At 42.3% G+C, this 14,665-nt stretch overlaps 1 protein-coding gene across 1 annotated transcript; it reads right to left on the minus strand.

The window, feature by feature from the left end:
* Positions 1 to 519: 519 nt before the first annotated feature.
* CSI1 (binding protein) lies at positions 520 to 13,488 on the minus strand. Its single transcript, XM_048684617.2, has 8 exons — positions 13,212 to 13,488; positions 12,692 to 12,824; positions 11,340 to 11,395; positions 6,630 to 9,678; positions 2,623 to 5,161; positions 1,850 to 2,304; positions 996 to 1,112; positions 520 to 887 (listed from the first exon to the last, which is right to left on the minus strand). Exons 2-8 carry the CDS (start codon positions 12,743 to 12,745, stop codon positions 747 to 749), a joined length of 6,411 nt encoding a protein of 2,136 aa, XP_048540574.2. The 5' UTR covers positions 12,746 to 12,824; positions 13,212 to 13,488; the 3' UTR covers positions 520 to 746.
* Positions 13,489 to 14,665: the final 1,177 nt, after the last annotated feature.

Raw genomic sequence — 14,665 nt, forward strand, 5'->3', positions numbered from 1 at the left:
AGGTTGACAATTATACACAATACTAGCGACGACATGGCGCTGAGGCAGATAAAGATAAGAGGAGAAATGCAGTTTGACGGTAGCTTGTGATCAAGCTTTATACTACTTGAGCTCATAGATCAACAGAAGTCAAGAAGCTCATACTACTGTCACGGTATCCTCCTACCATTGATCGATCTCAGTATATCTATAACCTCACACGTACCTTGCATCATGACATTGCCTGAAGAGATTTGCTATCTGGTCATCCACCATTAGGGAGCACTTGTCGTCCACAGACGCAGAGGATGATGCCAATCCTTCAGCCAGGCATTCAGACACTGGAACCACGGCCATCAACAAACCGAATCCGACCAATTCCGATTCGGTTTCGTTCCGCAAACCAAGCAACTGGATGACCCAAAAAATTGGACACTCTCCCTCTTGTGCCACTTGAATCCCCAACAACCAAACACACCCAGTTCCCTTGCTTCCAAGCATGCATTGCCTTACAAAGATTATACAAACGAAAAAATCCCATCGAAAAAATAATGAATCGGTCGGTCCATTACAATCAGTACAAAAAACAACTGATCTCATCTGTTTTTATCTCACAAAAAGGTACAACAACAAAAAACAACTTTCTCTGCCGGCTATTTACACTGATGCACAAACAGGGTAACATTTAGCAGAGGATATGGAACAAGAAAGCCACTCGTAACTTTATATATTTTAACTTACACGGGCGCCTAATTCTGTAGATGCTGTCATTTGTTCGACCATTGGAATTCGATTTCCAGGTTCCTATTCGGACCGCTTTTGCTCTCCGGCAGCAGGGTGTACTCTCCGGCGACTGACCCCAGCATGACGACCCGGTCGATCTGGATCGTCACCTTGCCAAACGATTTCTGCAACAACAGGCAGGGAGATTGAGGATGCAAATACAGTGACGCGAGAAACAGCAGCAAAAGGATATGAAGTGATAAATATGATGCATGTATATCACATTTCAGTACCTTTCCGAATTTGCTGTTGTTTTTGCAAGAGATATGAAGCTTCTGACCCTTGGGAGGGCTGTCAAAAGCCCATGCAAAGGCCTCGTCCCATTCAGGTGACTCACCAGTCGAGACAATCTGCGTACAGTATCATGTGATTCAGGTCAATTAACTTTGTTACACTGTGTGCATGTGCGCACTTGGTTAAGTGCAAAAAGAAGCTCAAAACCAAATATACCTATATACAGCATCATTAAGAAAATAAACTAGCAAATATTCATGCTTCAAGTTAAGCACCAAATGCAGGCATTACAATTAGGAGGTATTGCAATTTCTGCTGTTAATGGTAACACTGGAGACTGATGTACCGTATTTCAATGCTCCGGTGTCTAGCAGTAGCGGTAAAATACAGCCCCTATGTTCTACTCCCTCCGTCCCATAATATAAGAGCGTTTTTGACACTAGTGCAGTGTCAAAAACGCTCTTATATTATGGGACGGAGGGAGTACTATTCACTACAGCATAGTGCTTTTGCATCAGGGTACCGTATGTACAGGACTAGCAAGCCCCTGATAGGACTAGATACCGAAGGTTTACCAAGAAATATCTCTCTTCCAAACATCAGAGGCTAAAATAAATACTTGGAAGCACCACAGCACAAGAACTGATAGGATCCTAATTAACCCTTTGATATGGACTGTCGAACTATGATCTTGCTAATAGATCATAGAAGTGCACATAAAAACAAATAAATAAGAAAAAGGTAAACAATATTAACTGCAGGCATAGCAATTATTTATTGCCAGCATGGAAGTACTAAATTGTGCTATGGACTTATATCCCTAAAATGAGATGCACAAACAATATAGACATACCTTTGTCAGCCTTGCTGGATTATTTCCAAGAGTAAGCTTGCAGAATGCACTAGCATTTCCCACTGATTGCCTCAGATTGTTGCCACGCTTTATAGTAACTGTAAGTGTCCCAGGCAAGCACTGAAGTAGCAACTCTGCCTTCTCTTGAAACCGTGGTGGGCCAGACTGTATCAAGTACTGAAGTAGAGGAATAGCCTCTGACGCAGCAACTGATTGAGCTTTAAATACTTCTGCTGGGCAAGCCGTCCATGCTTGTCTTAGCAGATATAGTGAATCCAGTGCTGCTTCTTGAGTTGCTTCAGAACCAGTTTTAAGGGATGTTACAAGATGCGGAATACATATTGTAGCAGGTTCAGTGACTCTCAGACGAGGGAAATTGCTAAGTAAAGCATTAAGTGCTTTAAGATACTCCTCATTAGCACTCCCAGATGCCCATATATCCTTCTCAATTGAAGCTGCATACAAAGCACCATCATCAGGTACATAAACTCTGCGTAGAAAAATAAAACCACATTCCAGGATGCCAGAAATAAATTGTTCTTACAACTAGAAAATAAGAGTTAAAAACAATGCCTATTTTGTGTAGAGAACCACTAAAATATAATACTATCTTTTTTTCAAACACGTTGCTTCGCTTTGCTATATACTATCATTTTGTTTGACTTGTTAATATTGAAGGTAAACTTTGACTTATATAGCATGAAAGGCACTGAAACACAACAAGTGACTAATGCAAGTGATCCAACACAAACAAGAAGGGGGTACTGCTTTACCTGTTATAACTCTGACTGTTTCACTCGTGGCATACTCTTGGATGGTGTGGTTGTTGAACAGAAGTTTGACAAACATTGCTGCCTGAACAGAAGTATCAGGATTGCTTGAACTGATAAGGTCCAGCAAGACCTGGACGCCACCAGATTCTGCAACTGCTCTTTTATTTGCTCGGCTGTACATGACTAGATTCTGCAAGGCACAAATGGCTACCACTTTCATCTCTTCGGTTGGCTGGTCTTCAAGAAGATTGACCAGAGCACGGCATGCTGCGACGGCATCAGTAGAACGAGCAAGACCTTCATTTTGGAAAAGATCTCCAAGAGCAAGAGCAGCAAGCAATCTTCCCTGTTGAGACTGCGTCTGTGGATCCAGAAGGTACATGGATAAAGGTGCAATAGCATTTTTAGCAGCCTTCGCCTCCCTTATTCTTATGTTGTTCAGCAATGCCTCAATGAGTCTTGCAGCAGCTTCCTCACACTGATGACTCCTCAAGAGATCCAGAAGAGCTTCTACAGCACCACTCTCAGCCATTGCTTCTGCACTTGTTGAATCATCACTCTCCAATACAAGCAGGGCATTCAGTGCACCCACAACGGTACTTTCAGTCCCTGATCTGAGCAACTGCACTAGTACCGCAACAGGAACCTCAAGGAAAAACTCGGTACTGTACTGCAAAATGCTAGACAGGACAGCTGCTGCAGATTCCCATACAACATGAGGCAAAGGAGGATCAGATTGCAGCAGCACCTTGGACAACTCAAACACACCACCCTCCTTTGCAATTGTATTTGGCCAGGCTAATGCAAGATTAGCAAGAGCTTTTATAGCTCTCTGCTGTAAATTTGGCAAACCTGATGAGAGAATTTGAATGAGGGCAGGGATGGATTGCTCTGCTACTGTATCCTTCTGGAGGTGTTCTTCCAGGAGAAGATGAGATAGGAGCTCCGCAGCCAATTGTTGCACAGCTGGTGGAGATGAATTCAGTAAAGTAATGACTGGCTCAATTGTTTGGCGGGGTGTCAAGTTGTAATCAGCTCGGCATTCAGGATGCTCCAAAATATTGACAAGAACCTGCAAAGTGCTATACTGCCCCTCAGGACCAGTATCTGCCTTTGATAGCAGAGAGAAAAGAGGCTGTACTACTTTGGCTGCAGATGGGCCTTTTGCTATGCTAGCATTATTTGTCAAAATCCGAAGCATTTCCGCCAATGCAGTGCAAAGAAAATCTGGAGCATCATGAAGAATATCAAGAATGCTCTCAATTACACCAGCTTTAACCATTTCCAATTTGCAAGCCGGCCTATCTTTTCCAATCTTCACCAAAGCTCTGGCAACTGCCTCATGAAGCATGAAATTTTTGCCAAACAAAAGCCCAACAAGAGGAACGACTGCCCCATGCGCTGCCACTAATTCAGCGAGTTGTTCATCATCTAGGAGCTTATCCAGTGCACGGACTACAGAAAGCTGGGCCGGGTTAGCTTCACTAACCAGTAAACCGACCAAAGGTTCCACACAACGGGCTGCAGCCATTGTAGAGCGGATCCTTGTATTTGCAAACAGAACACCGCACAGTTCAGCGGAATCACCTTTCAACTCAGCTGAACAATCTGAGGACAGAATCCGGCACAGAACATCCACTGCGTTCATCTCAACATCGGCAACTGCAAGTGCTCTTGACGGATTGTCACAAAGCAGTCTAACAAGTGCTGATATGGCTGCATGCTGCTCCCTCTCCATGCCAGTACTCAGAACTTCTACAAGCGGCTGAATAGCCTGTCGAGCTGACTCACTGTTCCTGACATGGTCTGCACAAAACAAACTTTCTAATGCCTTTGCCGCGCTATAGCGTGAATTTCTTCCTCCTAGACGAAGGACTGCCACAAGTTGGTTTACAGTACCAAGTGCTGATTCATGTTGCCTTATTTCCGCACAACTAAAAAGAATGCCCAACAACTCAGTTGTAGCTTCTTCTGTTGCGTCTTGTGGGCTAAGTGATAGGTATTTGGTAAGTGCTTCTAGGATTCCAACTTCAGCCATCAGCAGCATGTTTGGAACACAATCAACAGCCAATTGTGTCAAAAGACCCAATGCCAAGAAAGGAGCACCAGGTCTTTCTGGAATGGGTTTAAGTAGATCAACAAGAAGAGGAATGGATTTTCTGGAAGTTGAACCAACCCTGATATCATCAACTCTGAATAGCCTTTCCAGCGTAGTTTCATCAGGATTAGGCACCAACATGAATTCCTCTGATAACTCTAAGAGATCAGCTATATCAACATTAGCACATCCAAGCAAAGATATAAGTCCGGTGGCTGCTCCAGAATTAGCAACGGCCAGAAGAGTTCCTCTGCTACCGTTACTAACCAGACTTGCCAAAGCTTGTGCAGCAAAGTACCTGTATGCTGGCTCGTCTGACCTTAACAAGTTTGAGAGCACAGGAATTGAATGGGATGCTGAATTAGATCGATTGACCTCTCTTTCTTGAAATAGCAATGCAAGAAGTAAGGCACAGACCCATGCGGTATTATCTTCTTCACCCTGATAAAAGCATAAAGATACATTACGAGCAGTCCCAGAAATTGAAAGGAAAACAAAAACTTAACAAGCTATGAGCAACAAGACAATGCATTATGTGTACATAAAAACTAGCAAATGAATAATTTAAGTTTTATTAGATAATTTGCGGTGGATCTTTCCTCGTCAAAATGAAAAATTTAGGGAACTGAACTAGTCAGCTGCAGCGCAATATAATGCCAAAAAATTAACACAGACAAAAATGAATACCATGAGAACTTCCAAATGCCAATCATGATGTCCAACCAAAAGAATCACAATGTAAAGTTACTTTTGATTATATCTAATTTTGAAGTATGTGAGGCATTAAAGGGTGTAAACTATCTTTCGATGTGAATACCAAAATAAGTCTTCTATCTGATAAGAATTTGGAGACCAGTGCAGGAGTAAGATATACGATGGGTCTCCAGAAGTAGTATCAGACAAGTCTCAAAAGCAAAATACCAAACAGAACTTATCATGTCTAATCGAGCACAGAATTTTATTATCGTTATGTTGTATGGAGAACTCAGTGACATAGCTATGCTATCCAAATAGAACCTGAGAGTTGATTCAGTTGATCGTGTACTTCACAACGCAAGTATGGTCGAAGATACCACAAATCTTTTCTTTTGAGTGTCAATTCAGTTAGTTGCTACAATTCAAGTTTTGAATATTTGGACACAACGAAACGAATGCAAGTTCAAAAAGAAACCCCAAATAAAATAGATGGCAAAGACAACTAGCTTAGAAAATTAGAACTCCTCAACAATGGTTCATACTGCGAACTGAAGTGACTAAATGTGCCAGGGGATATGTGATTGGTTCGGTATGGCTTAAAGCCCATCTCAGAAGAAGAATGGGAGAACTGATTGGTTTTGGAAATATCCATTTAAAGGAAGCGCTTCATTTCTGTTAACTTTTCATTAGCTCTTTTGTTTAGTCATGCCAGGTTATGTAGGCCTTTGGTTCCTCTGGAACCTTTATACAAAATAATGTGCATTACAATGAAGAGTAACAAAAAGGACAAACATGGGATCGTATGCACAGGCAATGATTGTGCCAAGGAAACACTAATCCCTGGAATTGTGAAGATGAATCAACACAAGCTAATGTTTCATGGAAAAGTATGAAACTTTACTCAAGGCACTGAGACTTAGCAGGTGATAATTAAATCAATGTTCCTTATAGCTGTACAATAGATGGAATGGTAGAAATCAGCTAGGTACGAAGTGATCCATCCAATCTAGAATAAGTTATTGCCTACCTAAAACCTAAAGATTATTCAGTCTATAAGCAAATTTAGGAGCAAAATTCAAAAACAAAGAAGCTCTGAATGTAAACTGTGTATGTAATGCAAGATAATGAAGTGTGTAAGAGATAATAACATTCACATACCAACTGGCATATGTACAAAGAATAAGGGAAAATGGAATAACTAGCATCCACATACCACATATAGAAATGCATTTTGAGAAATCTTCTCAGTGAGCATTTGAACTGCTCCAGCTTCTAGAATTTCTGCTCTTGTTTTGTCGTCATGGCGAGCAAAGACAGCAAGTAGCCAGAGTGGAATCATGTTACCCGAGATAACAGCAGTGTGGGGCACCATTTCAGCATCACTGCTATTTTCTTTTGAGTGCCTGGAAATTTTAATGTCTGCTATACTTTCACCATCTCCATTTTCAGAAGGTAAGTTTGCTGTATTGATCATACCAACTAGAGAATGAATTAGCTGAATGTACAAGCTTGAATCACTCAGTATCTCAATCTGCTTTTGACAATGCTCTTTTGCTGCACAAACAAGAAGAGCACATCCACCAACTTTAACTTTCAGAAGGTTAGAACCAATGACCCGCCGTGCTGCTGATGATATGCAACCTGGGATTTCAGAAACCAAACCACCCACAACATCATGTTGGTCCAAACAGAGCCTTGACAAAACTTCTATGGCTTTATCTTGCAAGGCGGGTACTGCATCAGCTACACAAGAAACAAGGGGAAGTATGGTGTGGGGATTTTCTGCAAGAGCTGTCCAGGGAGCCTTGGTATGCCCACTTGACACCTTCGATCTTGATAATAGCACCAGTGCATCAAGAACTTCTGATGTTGCCAAAGCATCACCATCAGCAGCTTCCAAGAGACCAGCTAGAGCAAGGACAGCACCAGAGCGATTAATAGTATCTGAGATAGCTTGGTTAATGGGTCGGCACTGCAACAGGCGAGCTATTGCTGCTGCTCCATGAATTCTTCCATCAAGAGTACCCTCCTTAAGAACACGAGTTATAGGGAACATAATTTCTTCAAAAGATACCAGCGCAGACAATTCATGATCAAGAAAAAGGTTTGCCAAAGCTCGGGTTGCTTGCTCTGCTACTTCAAGAACTGTTGAACTTGCAAGTGAGACTAGTGGAGCAAGTGCATCACGTCCAACTGCAGCAACCTCCTTATTTTGCTTGACCGAAAGAAAAATGGCAGCAAGGCAACATGAGGCCTCCATTAGTATTCTGTCGGACTGCACGTCAATCAGTTTCATGACTGACCAAAGTGTCTTCACTGCAATATGTGTTTCTCGCAAGTCTTTGCGGCAATGGAATAGACCAGCAAGAGCAGATGCTGATGTAGCCTGAGTTTCTTCTTTTGGGGAGCTTAGAATTTTGATCATTGTCTCAACTGCATCATTTGCAGCACTTCCTTCATGCAGAATATCATTAAGTGGTGCAACAGAAAGCAAGCTTTTCAAAGCATCAAGAACATAAATTTTTGATTCAGGCTGTTCACTTGTCAACAGAGCAGATAACTGACTAATAGTTCCAGTATCTGACTTGTGAATGAGATGATTCAGTGTTTTGGATGCTATCTCTTTGCCGTTGTCACTTCCGTTTTTGAGAAGCCATAGCAAAGCAGGAACTGCATCAGCACTTTCAACACATGCTCGTATGTCTTCACTGTGATTGCATAAATTGCCAATGATGGTTGCTGAATCTTCTTTAGCTTTCGGAGAACCAGTTTCTAATATTTGAACAAGAGGAGGTATACCACCAGCAGCAGTGATAGCCCATTTGCACTCATCATTCTCCTTTGACAGAAGAGCGAGCAGAGCAACAGCACATTCCTGCTGCTGTTCTGAGGATAGACCAAGTAAGGAAATCAATAGCTGAACACCCTCACGGCCTTGCAGAGCTTGCCATAAATCACAATCTTTCTTGCAGAGAGCAAAGAGTGATGTCATCAGGTCATCTTGCACCTCAGTGCCTGCCATGGTTATCAAACCAACAAGCAAACGTTTTGCATCAGAATCTGCAAGCGTCTTGCAGAGAACTGGGTTACTATACAAGCTGGCCAAAGCTTCAATTACACGCTCCTGTACAAGGAAGGGCGCCTTAGGCTTGAACTGTTTCATTAATGTCTTCTCAATGACCAGAGGGTCTGATGCACTGATTGATTCTGCATTTATGTCATATATCATCAACGCTGAGGCTAATGCACCAAGAGTGTCAGCAATCTGTGCAGAGGAAGAGCATGATTCAAGACTTTCACCGAGGCTTGAGATTACATAAGATAAACCACCAGAAATATTTGCTAATGCACACATCGCATTTTCTTGCAGTGCTTGGGCAGATTCTCCGTGCATGAACTCTTTTGATGGAGCAATAGTAGCATTTATAAGAGCAGGAATCCCATTAGAACTAGCTACCTCACGCCGAGCTTCTTTACTCTGCGCAGAAAGGGATTTCAGAGCACCAGCAGCTTCTGCTCTAATAGATGTTTCATTACCAGGACCAAGCAACTTTAGGAGCTGTTTTGTTGTTTCTCCTGATAAAACTTTTGAACAAACTGATGAGTCTTCCATCATTAAGGCCCCAAGAAGATTGCACACATTTGCTAGGGTATTTGTCTGTCCAGAACCAATCAGCTTTATAAGTATATCAACTCCACCACATCGCACAGTTGACGACCAAAACCCCTCTGTGCTTTTTGACAAGTTCTTCAGTGCTCCGGTTAGCAGGCCATCCACCAAACTCTCATTCTTGAGGCTAACTTTGAGTTGCTCCCACAGTACTGGGACAACATTTTCTGTTGAGAATATCTTTGAACCAACATGATCCCTTATCCCACCTTGAGAAACAGCATAAATTGTTTTGGCAGCTGCAGTCTGACTTTCAGCTGACTTGGACCTGAGAAGAGCAAGCAATGGAGGGATGCAACCACCAAGCAGAACCTTCACCCTTAGCTCCTCTTCCTTGCAAAGAGAACCAAGAACAGTAGCAGACAGCATCTTAATTCCAGATGAGCCAGATCTGAGGAGAGAAACAAGTATTGGAACAGCTTGTGAATGTGATGCAACAGCTCCAAATGCAGTATCACGTGTTTGAACAAGATCCAATAACTGCTTCAATGAGCTTTCTTTTTCTTGAGTGGACGAAGAACTCTGCCGCAACTGCTCAATACAATGAGCAACACTTGAAAGTGTCTCCTCATCCTCCATATTGACTCGGTTCCTGCAATTACATATGATCAGACTTAGTTCTAGTGTCCAATACTTCACAATGATTTTGATGTGGTATAATTTACAAGAGCATAGTAGTTTATCAAAAGTTCACAGCTAAGATACTACTTCATCTGATCCAAAATGTATTCAAGATGATACTCTGACCATCAATTTCTTTATAAAAATGTCGCCTCACAGAGAAATAATTATATAAGTGTATTTCATGATAAATCTAGTGATATCAATTTGATGTTTTGGATGCTGGTGATTCTTTTCTTATAGATGGTCAAATCCACATGGCATTTTCATTAAACAGGTGTACCAGATGATTTATAAATGTTGTGTGATCTTCTGCCAAGATGACTTTGCTTAATGGCTTAACGCAATGGTCAACAAACTTAAGACAGCCTGCAAGCAACGGTGCTTGGCTGTTTCCCACGCTCTCCCATAGCTCTTGCATCTATGTATTTGTCGTTTTAGGTTTAGATTACCCCCTCTTTGTGTTTATCGCTCAGTTGTCTATGCAGTTCTCCTGCATGATTTGGAAAAAAAAAAAGGTTATGTGATCTCTTGATTCTAACATGTTTCCTGGAATGCCCATTGGCTGCTGCACGTTATTTTGCTTTGATCTTGATCTGTTAGTTTGATTAGGAATTTATCCCTTTAAAAAATGTTCAAGTTAGATTTGAGTTTGAGATTGAGTTACTCTTAAGTGACAAGTCAATGCGTTTGCATTTTTACTTATGAGATCAAGGAAGAAGGAATAGTTAGAATTTTGCTCATGAAAAAACTTCTCTCCCATATGTGATCAATTTCTCCATATTCAAGTATCTCATTTCCTTCGAGATGCACTATCCCTGCCCTTTACTCTCTCATGAGGTAAAAAAAGAACTCGGCCAACCGGCACTAGCATCCATGGGATTTTAATTCAAAAGAAACTACAAGGAGCACACTCCGCGGAGGCGAAGCCTTGGACCTGGGTAGACTAGGCATGCACTCCCGTTCTAGGCGACTGAGCAACGCTCAAGTTCCTCTCTTTCTGAAGTAAGGACAGGTTCAAAAAAAATCCAAATTCAATCCCTGCCTTTGAATATAAAATTGCAGGACTTATTTAAATCTATAATAGCACCTTATTACAATTGCAGTATCACAAATCAAATAACCAATGCAATTGTGTATCTAAATTTAGGTGTAGGTGTTGACTTTTCTTGCTTTCGTAATTTCTTACACATCCAAGTAATGTTAAAAACCAGGGCATCAGATAACTTTTATTTAGGGGTCATTTTATTTGGAGCAGAAATTTATTGAGTTGCAGGGTAGTTGTTATAGACTATTAATTTCCACCTCCCTACTAGTTTGGTTGACATATAAGTCACTTCTAAAAACATATCCCTTAAGGGAACAAAATGGACATTTTAGTAGTCATGTCTTTTTCCCATTTGATATTCAGGAATTCTAAGATCACCTTGTGACGATTTTACAGTTGTTATATTGCATGATGTTGTATGAAAGAAAAGTCCAAGAGATGCAACGGAGACATATCAAACAGAAAAACAATAAGAGAAGGTAAGGGTAGTGAAAATGTTGTTGTGGTAAATCACATTTCATCAATCCTATAACTACGAGCATTTTGCACTACAGAGTACAAACCAAGAGAGAATCACAACTTACTTGCCCATTCTCATGACCGAGACAGGAGTTGGTGGCTCTGAATCTTGAACCTTATCCTGTTAATAGCCAAGCAGGAGTGATTAGCATTAAAGACTCCAAGACATAGTTTTTTGAACTTTACATGAGCTGATAGCATTGCATTGCACAAAATGTTGAACACCATAAGTACTAGATTCAAATGAAGGCTTTTGAACATCAAATAATCATTACAATACTTTAAAATGTACAAAATTACAACAGTGGATACAATTTAATGACTCCAAAACATAGGTCGGGTGTTCAAACTGATGATCATGTTGTCAGGTCAATCCCATATTTTCCTCAAAGTGCAAGCAAGACTGAAAACAATCATCATTCTTGCAGTATGATAAATCACTGTTCTCTAGTACGTGAAGTCTCAAGAATATGTATCTAGTTGATGGAAATCACATGGTTATGGACAGTTCAGAAAGAACTATAGAAGCAATTATGAAAAAAATATGTAGTGATAACAACACCATTGAAGTTTCATGACAAGCACTTTATCAGGACTCCCTCTAATCACACAGAAGCATAACAGAATTTTCTATGGCATGACTCCATTCACTTTTGCAAGTTCCAGAATAACATCTCCAGATTATAGTTGGTCAAATTACTTACATGGCGTGACTTAATACACAAAAAGCTAAGATGGAACAAGATAAAAGTTAGGGAAATCCACAGAGATGAAGAAACAAAAAGGCGTGTATTGTCCATCAAACATAGGTCCACACAAAAATGAACTTGAGATTCAGTACATCAAGACCAGGCAAAAGATGCGGCAACAAAACTCCAGCCATTCAATCAGTGCATCTTTTACACGCTTTTGCTTCATCCAAAATAGCTACATGCCTACGGCACAAGAAAGCTTTCCAATGCCTATAAATGCCAAAAGTTCACACAATATAAGCATATGGACTTATTGAGCCCATTTTTCACCATCACCCGAGTGAACATGCATGGCCCAGACCAGAAGAAATGAAGAATGCTACTGCCACTAATGCCAAATGAAGGTAACAGCTTCCTAGCTCCCTGATCTCAAGATAGACATCGCGCAAACTATTGTCTGTTGACAGTAAAAGTCGACAGACCTAGTTGAAAGGAACCCCCAAAGCATAAAATTCGACGGATACGATGCCCAAGGATGGACCTGTATCAAGAAGGCTGACAAATGACAACCGATCTCACTCTCAAAGAGTATCCTTATCCCACTACTTCACTATTTAATCACGGAAGCGAAGATTGCAGTTGAAGAAAGACTCTGAAAGCGACAGGCTGCCTGCCAGTGTCTAGTACTCAGAACCACGACGTCCAGCAGCAAGAGGGGCACCTACCAGATCTGCGCCGCCGTTGGTTCCATTGAACCTCCACGCTAATGCCGCCGCCATGTTAGGTGTCTTCCGTGGCCTCCTCGAGCCGAGCAGATCAGGCTACCCGCTTCTTCCTCACTGCCTCCGAGCTCTCAACCTGAAACCGACAGTAAAAGAGAAGAAAACAAAAAACGGCTGCGTCAGATCCACCCAGTGAAGAGAAATCCCATTCGGCACTGAACTATGCCGGATTTCGCCTCTGGCGTAGCTGACCACCGGCGCGCGGCCCCAGATCTAGCCGCGGACGGACGCGGCAGCTACCGCCGACAGGCGGATCACCGACACTCCCAATTTCCCACACCAGCTCCCACGAATCGCCTCATTGGACGCTAATTAGCCCGCGAATCCCTCGAGCGACCAGCTAGATCACGCGCCCTCGCGCGCAATCCCGGAGCTCGACTGGAGCAGCACGCCACTGGTACCCGCCACAGCCGGAATCACCGCGGAAGAAAAACCAAAGGAGAGTCGGAAGATTGTCGCAAACCTCTCATGGAAGCGGCGCGAGATTTTCGCGAGGAATCTCCGGGGGTTCGCCGGCCTTCCTGCTGCTACGCCGGCAGTGCAGATCCAGTGGGGAGGGGGGCGCCGCCCATGCACAGGCAGACGAAAGAGAGAGAGGCGTCGTCTGTTACGCTCTCGTCTCTTTTCCCTCTCGTGGCGCGGAATTTTATTATTAACGCTAATTATCGGGGGCCTAAAAGGGAGCCGCAATTTATATAGCCAGTGAGTGAGCGCCCCTCTTCTCTTCTTCCCGGCGCAGCGCAGCGACCTACCGCCGACAGTGGCTGGCAGTGGGGAGCGAGCAACTCGGTTTGGAGCTCTGTAGTCTGTACTGGCGCTCTTGCACCAACACCCTTGGCCTGTTTCCTATTTACAGGAAAAAGGACCAAGTTTTATTTTTTGTTTGCACATTCAGGAATTCTCGGATAAATACTCCCTCCGTCCTAAAATTCTTGTCTTAGATTTGTCTAAATACGGATGTATCAAGCCATATTTTAGTATTAGATGTATCCATATCTAGATAAATTTCAGACAAGAATTTTGGGACGGTGTTGCAGAAATTTCAGAGGTAATTGTTGTACAAAAGTAATTATAAAATTTTGGCCCTATGAAAAGAAATACTTTGCTCAGGGTGAGCTTAACAGCTCAAGCTAGATTTTATAGGTAACTATACTTCCATCAAAAGAGGTAGCAAAGGGTACTGCATAAGATGTCTAGATTCCAAAGGGTGTATATGCAATGTTTTGATTATTCTAATTTAAGCTGTGTCGATTGGACTAAACAAAACGGATTGTAAGCTGGTAGAGGTACGGCGTTTGTTGATTAGTGCCAGTCTGCATGGGCTGGAGGGGTTTTGTCTTGCGGAGCCAAGAAAATCAACAGGTAGGGTAGGGTAGGGTAGGAGGGGAGAGGTATCCGCCAACTTGTGCATAGCTGTAAAACTAGTGGAGGGTGTTTTCGTACCATCCCCTTTCTTCAGCAGAGCATCTGCACGAGCTGATTAGTTTGCGTCAGTCACCACGCCTATTTTCTTCCCTTCATTTGTGGCGCGCCGTTTTCCATTTGTATGGAACTTCATTATTTTCCACGAATTGGGCGTTAGATATGGTTTTACGTGAGTATGGAACATGCCGTCGGGTAGTCAGCTCTGTTATATAGTATGGCTGTTGTTACATTGTGTTTGGCATTGCGGTGGGTCTGATTTTGGTACAGTCTAAAATCCCATTTGGCCACAGAAAAATAGAAAAAGTCTCTAATTGTGTGCTGAGTGTACTGTTCTTGGTTTGGTGTATGGGGCGTTATTTAAGCTACGTTCTGGTTTGCGGTACAAAACACTAAACTGTGCAGACACTCCCACGGCAGCGGCTTGCCGTGACAAGTTCATACAAACAACTCAGTTGAGCTTGATGTTGAGGCTGTGGAACTGTGATGTATGTA

The sequence above is a fragment of the Triticum urartu genome, chromosome 7A (genome assembly GCF_056163025.1).
Source record: "Triticum urartu cultivar PI428250 chromosome 7A, HENAU_Tu73, whole genome shotgun sequence".
NCBI classification, from domain to species: Eukaryota; Viridiplantae; Streptophyta; class Magnoliopsida; order Poales; family Poaceae; genus Triticum; species Triticum urartu.